Raw genomic sequence first — 9,520 nt, 5'->3', positions numbered from 1 at the left:
CTACGCTCTTCCAGTTGTGCTGCTATTCTCACTTAAGATGAAGGCTTACAGAACAAAATAGTTTCTCATTTAACAGTTACTACACATGTTGCCCTATAACAATCTGACAACACATCAGCAATATCCTTACTCAACCTTGGGTTTCCTATCACCAGTAAGAAGCACACTCTTCACGAGTATCATCTTATGCCCCATAGTCCCATCTAATCTTTGTCGGAAGAGTTGGCCTCGGGAATGGTTTTAGTTTTGTGCTAACAGAGAGTCTGGGGGCCATGTCTTCCGGGGTCCCTCCAGTCTCAATCAAACCATTAAATCTGGTATTTTTACTAAGATTTGAGTTCTGCACCCTACTTTTCTCCTGCTCTGTCAGGTTGTGCATGAAACTTAAAAGTCAAAGATTTGTCTATGTATTCATCCTGAAGGCATAATTTCCAAACTCTTTCCTCTTGTGGGATTGGTTTGTACTTTCTCAATGCTCAAGTCACTAGTTTTTTATTTGTAGAGTATTCATACATATTGTTCATAGTATATGAATGGTCATTTCCCTGGAATAAATCCAGATGGAAATGAATGAGTGTGCTGGTAGCTAGCCTGAACCTAAGAGGTTGTCCTGAGACCTTAACCAGTAGAAGGCGCTTCTTGGGTCTCCCAGAATTTGGTCATTAACCTGCCAATAAAGACTGTCTAGAAATAGTTTTTGGGAGAAGAGGTCATTTTGAGATAGTTAATAAGATAGGGAAGAAAGTCTGGTCTAAAATCATGTAGACTTGAAGCTTGAGCATATTTCACGTCAATTTTTTATTTTTGCCCAAAAGGGGATAAAATCTTTTAAGCTAAGGGTGAGTCAGCTGGTGGGTTTGCTTATGCTCTTAATCCCTAGGCTTCATTTAGAGTGCATTTTTCTTAATGTAATTTCAGAATTAATTTAACCCAGGCAAAGAGGAGAAGAAAAATAAGATGTAAGGGTATGGAAAATCCCAGCACACTTAAAATTTATCCTGATTTAGGTTGTTATTTCTTATTTATACAGCTGACTCTAAATTTTTTCATGCTTTTAGGTAGAACCATGTAAGATTGCATTATTGGCAATTTTATATGTTCACCCTAATAATAAAAGTAAAATATATTATTAAAAAATTAGAAGAGTTTATGTTACCTACTCTTGATTATTTTAATTAATTGAAGGGATCGTGGCAAATATAATCTTGAATTATGGATGAACCCCAAATTATTTGTGTACCATTTTACTTTCATATGAATTTATGTGATTTTTTTGATTAGGTGTATTTTCCTAATTAGGTTTTTATTCCATTTATATGGAAAATATTTAAAATTTGGATCAGTGTGGAAGATATATAAGGGTGAGGAAAAATGAAACCATGCCAAATTATTGAAGTTTCCTTTATAGAATATTTAAACGTAAATATAATTTAAGATATAGTTTTATTAATTTTGGCTGTGTTTGGGTGTTGGCATTAAAGTTAGTTGGAGAGTGGACCTCCTTGGATGACTAGAAAAGAGGGGGGTCTGGTGGCTTTCCCTACTGGGTTAATTGGAAGATCTCTCCATTTAGTGCTGACTTAGACACAGTTACATAGGGGTGGGCTAGAAGGAACTCCACTCCTGTGCCCACTCCATCCTCCATTCTTACTTTCCCTCAGTAGAAGAAAGAACCCTGGACTAGAAGACAGAACGAAGTCTTGACTCTGTACTGACTGAGCTTCAGACTAAGTTAAAGCTGTTGATTAAGGTCTTTTCCCACTGTTCTGTGATGGAATTTTTTTGTTTGTTTGTTTGCTTAGGGAATGTAGGACTGATGGTAGCCTATGCTTACAATTGCATAGTTACTTTGCAAATTGGTGATTCCAGAGTTCTCACAGCTTGTTCTTTCTAGGAATGTTTCTCATGGTATCTCTTTTGTGCTGTCAATTTGCTATCAATTGGCTCAGCAGTAATTTTTATTAAAGTCAAGGTAACTAGCTTTAATCTGTACTATCTCAGAATCCAAATTGAGATTCTTGATGCGGAAGGTGCTGTAAAATTACCCAGAAGCTAGGGAGATAGCTGCCTACAATTAGAAAAGTGCATAGGTGTGCACTACACAGAGCGATTGATCTAGATTTTCTTACCTAACCAGTAACGATGCCTACACACTGCATTTCGCCTCTTGCCCTCTTTTTCTTTGTAGAAGTTATTGAAGAGGTGCAAAATGTTTCCCTTTCAGATAAACCTTTTCTCAGTACGCTCCATTCAACAGATTACAAAGAAAAATAAAAGAACTCTTGGAAAATAGTAGTGGGGTACAAATGACCGGGTAATTTACCCAGATGAGCCTGAATAAAGTTGCCAGCATTAGGTTTTGGGTGGCTCTCATGTCGTCACGCACAATTGTGTACATGTATATGTATTGTATGTACACAGTGTGAATGGAGTCGACGTTGACACATAGAAAAATTTGCTAGTTACAGAGATTCTTAACCTGGTATCTCCAGGGAGCCCATGAATAATCTCAAATTGCGAGTATAATTTTCTTTTGCATGTGAGTATATGCAGTTTTCTGGACAAGACCGATGAGCATATTCAGATATCCCAGGAGGTTCATGTCTCCCTTCACAGAAGTTGAAAATCATTGCTTTATGAAGTTGTTCTTGGTAGGAATGGATTACAGCTACATTCTAGACTAATCATTATTTCATCTGTTCAACATACCAAGCTAAGCACCAGGATGTAAACAAGCTTTATTTATGTTTAATTATATTTTGAAAGACAAAATTCAATAAAGCAACTATGTAATGGGAGGAGTGCTATTCCATGATACAGCTGGATTTTTTTTTTAAATGTCTTTCTAACTAGTGTATTTTGTGAAATATATGACTTGTAAAATTATACTGTTAATTTAGTGTGTTCTTGAAGCCATCAGCTTTTCTGGGTAGAAAAGAGTATGCACATTCACAGTATACTCTATCAGTTCTTTCCATTTTGGCTGAGTTCCTCTGGGGTTTTTTAGTGTGACAGAGAACATGGGAAGAGATAGACTTCTTGGAGCTCATGGTGTTCCCCTGACGACAGAACTCTCTGATAGCAAACTTCTGCTACAGCCTCTCCTCCAAGGTGCCTTCTGCCTCCTCCATTCAGAGAAGTGGCACTTACCCAGCTCTTGGATCATCTCCTCGGTGGTATAAAACCTTTCCTCATTCTGGTCTTTTTGAAATCTTCAGCTTCTGGTGAAAGCAGTCACCCTTTATGGACCTTGGCTTGTATATTAAGACCTATACCTGGTCTGTTTTTCACCCTTCCTTTAGGGTTACATTTAAAGCTCCACTTTTAAGCACTGTCTGTGGGCTGAGAGACTCCTCCAGACATCCAGACGGTCTAATCCTCACTTTTCTGTGTACCAAAACCCTATTCAGCTCCCTTGGTGCCCGTGGATTTAGCTATTACTTCTGTATCATCACACTTGTCTCATTCAGTCTTAAAAGATGTCTGCCCTTCTTGAGCTCTGTTCTTACTCAAACTAATCATGGAAAGGGTGGAACTCCTTAGCTTATTTATTTATTTTGGTATTAAAAGTTCACAGTTTTATGAGGCTCTGAAATTGTCAACAGAAAACACCATGGTTGATTGTTGCATATAGTCAAATTATCACCAGTCCTGCCTTTTCCTTCTTCACAATGTTCTTCACGTCTGCCTTGTTTTCTTTCACCTTTTGCCAGTCCCCAGCCTCTTGTAGAAAGTGCTGTGCCCTCCCTAGCGCATAAATGTTGGCTGTCCCCCACCCCTTCTTGCACACACGTTCATACTGCCCTTAGTGTTAGCTCACTCATTGTGTTTGCTGTGCTACTTTGGCACCTTAGAACCATGCTTCTCAAGCTGGCCTGGGACTCCGCAGCAGTCTTCCAGGAGGTTTGCAGGAATGAATAAACATGGACCGGTTTCCAGGAGTTTCATTTTGCTAAAAAATCTGGGAGAAAAAAATTTTTAAAGCAAACACAGTTACATTATGAAATACCCAAAAAAATAAAACCAAACCCATTGCCATTGAGTCAATTCCGACTCATAGCAACCTTTTAGGACAGAGTAGAACTGCCCCATAGGGTTTCCAAGGCTGTAATCTTTACAGAAACAGACTGCCACATCATTCTCCCATGGAGCCACTGGTGGGTTCCGACCGCCAACCTTTCAGTTAGCAGCCAAGCCACTGTGCCACCAGAGCTTCTTACATTATGGAAGAGAATATAAAATTCACATGAATTTTTAACCTCAAATGGGAGGCTTCAGAGTCTCTTACCTCTGCCCTTAAAGGAACTTCTGTGTTAGTATCCTTAAGGCATTATAGGGCTTTAGGTTATTCTGTGGATCAGGCCCCAAATCCTTCTCTTTGCTTCAAGCCCTTGCTTAATATTCCCCTTACCACTTATTTTCTTCAGACTTTTTCAGGTAACTGTAGTCAGTTTTCTTAATTCTCTCCCCTGCCTCTCCCACGCTACACCATTTGCCTGGGATTCAGCCTGCGGGCCTTTTTTGAAGGAGAGGTGATGACTTTTACGAGCCCCCTTCTACCTGGGCTTGGGACTCCCATGGCTCATTATTCCCAAACACTATATTTTCTGTATATCTGCATACAGTCACACACACATACACACACACTATCCTGCCTGTTTTTGCAATTCATTTTTCAAGTGTTTATTGAAACACTTGCTCTGTTTAAGGCACTGGACAGGCACCTTCAAGGAGACTACTAAGAGAAGTAACATCTGGGAAAGTAAGAAGGGAAACATAAAGGAGAAATAGATAAAAGATTTTTAAAAAAGTTCAGAAGAAAGATTACTTCTGGCTGGTGGAATAGAGTGAGTTTCATGTATTTATCCATGTCCTTGTTTTAGGGTACAAATTCCATGATTCAAAGTGGTCTGCCTAAGTATGTGTACATACACTTCTGTTGTTGTTGTTAGGTGCCATGGAGTTGGTTCTGACTCACAGCAACCCTGTGCACAACAGAACGAAACACTTGCCGTGTTCTGCGCCATCGTCACAGTTGTTGCTATGCTTGAGCCCATTGTTGCAGCCACTGTGTCACTCCATTTCGTTGAGGGTCTTCCTCTTTTTTGCTGACCCTCTACCAAGCATGATGTCCTTCTCCAGGGACTGGTCCCTCCTGATAACATTCCAAAGTAAGTGAGATGAAGTCTCACCATCCTTGCTTCTAATGAGCTTTCTGGCTGTACTTCTTCCAAGACAGATTTGTTCATTCTTCTGGCAGTCCATGGTATATTCAGTATTCTTCGCCAACACCATAATTCAAAGACATCAATTCTTCTTTGGTGTTCTTTATTCATTGTCCAGCTTTCACATGCATATTAGGCAGTTGAAAATACGATGGCTGGATCAGGCACACCTTAGTCCTTAAAGTGACATCTTTGCTTTTTAACGCTTTAAAGAGATCTTTTGTAGCAGATTTGCCCAAAGTGTCTTTTCATTTTTTGACTGCCGCTTTCGTGGGTGTTAATTGTGGATCCAAGTAAAATGAAATCCTTGACAACTTCAGTATTTTCTGTTTATCATGGTGTGCTTATTGTTCCAGCTGTGAGGATTTTTGTTTTATGTTGAGCTGTAATCCATACTGAAGGCTGTGGTCTTTGATCTTCCTCAGTAAGTGCTTCAAGTCCTCTTCATTTTTAGCAAGCAAGGTTGTGTTATCTGCATAATACAGGTTGTTAATGAGCCTTTCTCCAATCCTGATGCCACATTCTTCGTATAATCCAGCTTCTCTGATTATTTGCTCAGCATACAGATTGAATGCTGAACATACGCTTATACTGACAGTATATAATGTAAATGGAGATGTAATAAATTTCTTTTGGCTTGAATACAATCTGATTTTAGAGTAACAGCATCTTGTGAATGTAGAGCAGAAAGGTACTTTAGAAATCATCTAATTCAACCTTTCTTAGCATAATTACAAAAGAAGAAATAAACTGAGAAATTAATGACTCACCCGAGGCCACACAAGTTTGTTTTCCTGACTCCCAATCCTGTGCACTTAACCCTGTATAAGAGGTGATGCTGCCATTTGACTATTTTATATTAACTTAACATCTAACTATGTATCATAAATTTAATTGAATATTTAATAGTTGAAAATGAAAATGACTTTTTGTACACCTTTTCTGTTTAGGAAGACACTTGCTCTCGTTTGAAAGATCACATAAAACAACTGGAAAGGATTCAAGAAGCAACCAAATTAGAAAAGACTGAGATCATTGGCAGGTTGACCAGAAGTTTAGAGGAGAGTCAAAAGCAGTGTGCCAGCTTGTTGCAGTCAGGTAGGTGTCTGGTTGGGTTATTGTCTCCCCAATAACGTAATATGCAGAGAACATAGGATCTCTAACTTATGAGATATCTCCAAGGGACAGGAAAGACAATTAATTGGTGACTAGTTTTTTTTATTTTTTAGAACATTAATACTTATAATGGTATTGTATTTTCATTACATAATTTGGAAAACATAGACAAGTAAAAATAACTAATAATCCTACTACCCAGAGATAACTTTGATTAGCATTTGGGTGTATTTCTTTCAAATGAAATGAATGCACATACATAGACAATTCCCTGCTTTTGTACACAGCGCATTTCTGAAAACATACTAAAGCTGAATGTGCAAAAATCAGACAATAAGGTATATGTTATAAGGTAAGTTATATCCTTAAAAGCTGAAAATGATTATAAAATTCCATTGTATTTTACTTTTTTAGACCTAATCTTTGGTGATGCATTTCTACGCTTTTATATAACTTGTTTACTTTTTTTCTTCCCTCACAATGGTGGAGCCACTTAACTGGTTTAAGTCCACTGTATTCAGTTGTGGCTGGAGAGTTAGTTTTGGCATGCTTAAGATTTCTAGTAAGTTCTCCGTGGTATTAAGTTTGTGACTTGTGCTTCCTATTATTAGATTCAACAGCACTTTTATTTCTTATTAATTTTTATAAAAGGCAATAGAATAGTCAGGTGTTTGCTCAAACAGTACTGTACAGACAAAACTACCCTGTTTGCTGGTGACTAACAGCCCCTGTGAAAATAGCTCAGTGGGTTTTCGTTAACTGGTATATTAAAGTCAGACTTTGGCATGTGAAAGGCAGAATGATGGTACAATGCATGAAAGAGTGGCTTATTCAAAAGTTGGAAGTATTAAAGTCAAGGACTGCCTAAATATGTTTTGTGGCTTGGGAGGTGGCAAAATTGCATTATACTCTCTTTAGCTCCCTGCTCACTGTTAAGTTTGTTTGTTTTGCTACTTAGTAGTTAAGTTCAATTTTATTACTATTAAGTTTTTCTTTTAAGAGGAATGGTGTCATAATACGAACGACAAAGAGACTTTAAAGCTAAACATGTGAAGTTATTACAAATAATAAATGTAATGTGGAAGAAGGAGCCCTAGTGGCACAGTGGTTAAGAGCTGGCTGCTAACCAAGAGGTCGGCTGTTTGGATCCACTGACCGCTCCTTGGAAACCCTATGGGGCAGTTCTTCTCTGTCCTATAGGGTCGCTGTGAGTTGGAGTCAACACGACAGCAGCGGGTTTTCTTTTTTTTTTTATTAATGGGGAAAAAGCTTCCTTTCACAACTTTCTTACATTCCATTAGCCAAGGAAATCCAGTAGAAGATTAGAAATCTATAACCTTCGACACCCAAGCTGTGTATAAATTTAAAAAAAAAAAAAAAAGTTTTTGGTGCAAGTTTACACAGCAGGTTAAGTTCCCATTTAATCCCTGTTTGGTTTTTAATCCATTTTTCCCACATGGTGTTATTTGGTGAACATTTTTCCTTGCTGTTAAATAGTTTGAAAATATGACTTCAGTTGCATAATACACCATCATTATTTTGCTTAACCATTTCCCGGATGGTCATTTTCTTTTGAAGAAACCTAATAAAGTCCCTTTTAAATGGGAACCTCTCCTAGTACTTTTAAAATATTAGGTCACTAAAGTTTTAGAAACACAACCCTAATATGCTCCTTTCACATATAGAGGTTGGGGTGGTGGAAATAAAAGCATTTAGAACGAAGCTAAAGGCAGCAAGATGTAGTTATCTTATTGGAAGGGTAGAAATGGGTTCAGCATGTTTTTCTTTGTCTTTCTATGAGTTGGAACATTATGCTTCTACTGAGGGACTTCTGGAGTGTTGAGGTCTGTAGATGTGGCTGATTGGTTCATAGCAAGGTCACAGTAGCCCATGTCTGCCCCATGGATGTAAGGGGGAAGTCATGCCAAATCCTAGGAGTGTCTCGACCAAGACGTAGGCCTCTGGGTGCTGCTAGCTGTCCATCTTTATGCGCCTAAAAAGATGGTGATGATCAGAGCAGGACTCCACCTTCTGTAGCCTCAGTGGATTCAAGTTTTTCTATAGATCATAGGTACTTTGTCCTTTTACACTTAGTGTATTCTACGATGCTTTCCCCCATAGGCTCAGTACAGGAGGTGGCTCAGCTACGGCTACAGCTGCAGCAAGCACAAAAGGCATATACGATGACTGAAAACATGAACAAGGCTTTTCAGGTAAGTTTTGTGGCTTAGAAGAGACTCTATGGGTGACTAAATTAGGCAATGATAATGTCACCTTTCTGGACCTCAGATTTTTCTGTCTTCCCCACACTGCTGGGTGGCCAAGCCCAGGTCTGCCTAACTGCAGAGCCTGGCCATCTCCCTCACATGGCCTGTCCTTTCCTCTATGGGACTGTCCAAAAGATGAGCTTGTCTCCAAGCGTGAGGAACATGCAGTTTAGCCGAGCAGCATCATTCGCTGGTCTCACATGGTCCTGCAGTACTGCTTCTGTTTCCATGTAATCCTGGAAAGAGCCATTTTGCGTTTTTACCACTTCAGTCTGAAGTACAGCACATTGTTGGCCTGCCAGTCAGCTTTACGTCTCATAAGCCAGCAAGGGCTACATCGGCATCTCAGCTCACGGGGTGCTTTTTGTGGAGGACAATGTCAGAGAGGGAGACATGAGGTTAACTACTCAGGTTCTCTTGCTCATCGATTAATTAATTCAGTTTGCTCAGAAACTTCTGCATGCTGGCCGCTGGTTGCTGTGTCTAGGTGCAGGAATATTAATGTGAGTGAAAACTATAAATGTAATTTAGATGCATTTTTTGTTTTGATCTGTAAAGCAGCCCTCTGTGATGGACTTGATATTATAGCCACTCTTATAGTTGGGCTTCTGGGTCACTTTTGCTAACTATAGCAGTTGTTTTTTTTTTAAGCCAGTACTATTTTTTATCTGAATGTTTACCTCTGATCCATTTGCTACATTTGGTTCTACCAGTAGTACAGTATACCTATTAGTGAAACCCAATGGCTTTGGTTAAAAGTGTATACCATGTACAGCTTGTAGTCCATCATGGAGAATTATAAATAAAATTATAATATATGCTAATAACGTATTTGAAGAAGATTTTCTGCCATCTATCGATCATTAGAATAAATTTTGAAGCATAGATAGAATGACGGGTTTTTTCATATAT

At 38.7% G+C, this 9,520-nt stretch overlaps 1 protein-coding gene across 5 annotated transcripts in view; it reads left to right on the top strand.

Moving 5' to 3' along the window:
- Positions 1 to 9,520, top strand: part of CEP152 (centrosomal protein 152) — a 102,981-nt gene that overhangs the window by 33,374 nt on the left and 60,087 nt on the right. For all 5 annotated transcript variants that reach the window (XR_002825615.1, XM_023740652.1, XM_023740654.1 and 2 more), the window contains 2 exons: positions 6,176 to 6,323; positions 8,463 to 8,554. Coding sequence is in view for 4 of the 5 variants with exons in the window: in XM_023740652.1 (XP_023596420.1) it covers positions 6,176 to 6,323; positions 8,463 to 8,554 (240 nt within the window). In the remaining variant the exon portion in view is untranslated. The remainder of the gene's footprint in view (positions 1 to 6,175; positions 6,324 to 8,462; positions 8,555 to 9,520) is intronic.

The sequence above is a fragment of the Trichechus manatus genome, unplaced genomic scaffold, assembly GCF_000243295.1.
Source record: "Trichechus manatus latirostris isolate Lorelei unplaced genomic scaffold, TriManLat1.0 scaffold00161, whole genome shotgun sequence".
In the NCBI taxonomy this organism is placed as follows: Eukaryota; Metazoa; Chordata; class Mammalia; order Sirenia; family Trichechidae; genus Trichechus; species Trichechus manatus.
The sequence above is the reverse complement of the archived record's forward strand: the minus strand, read 5'-3'. Positions and strand labels throughout refer to the sequence as shown.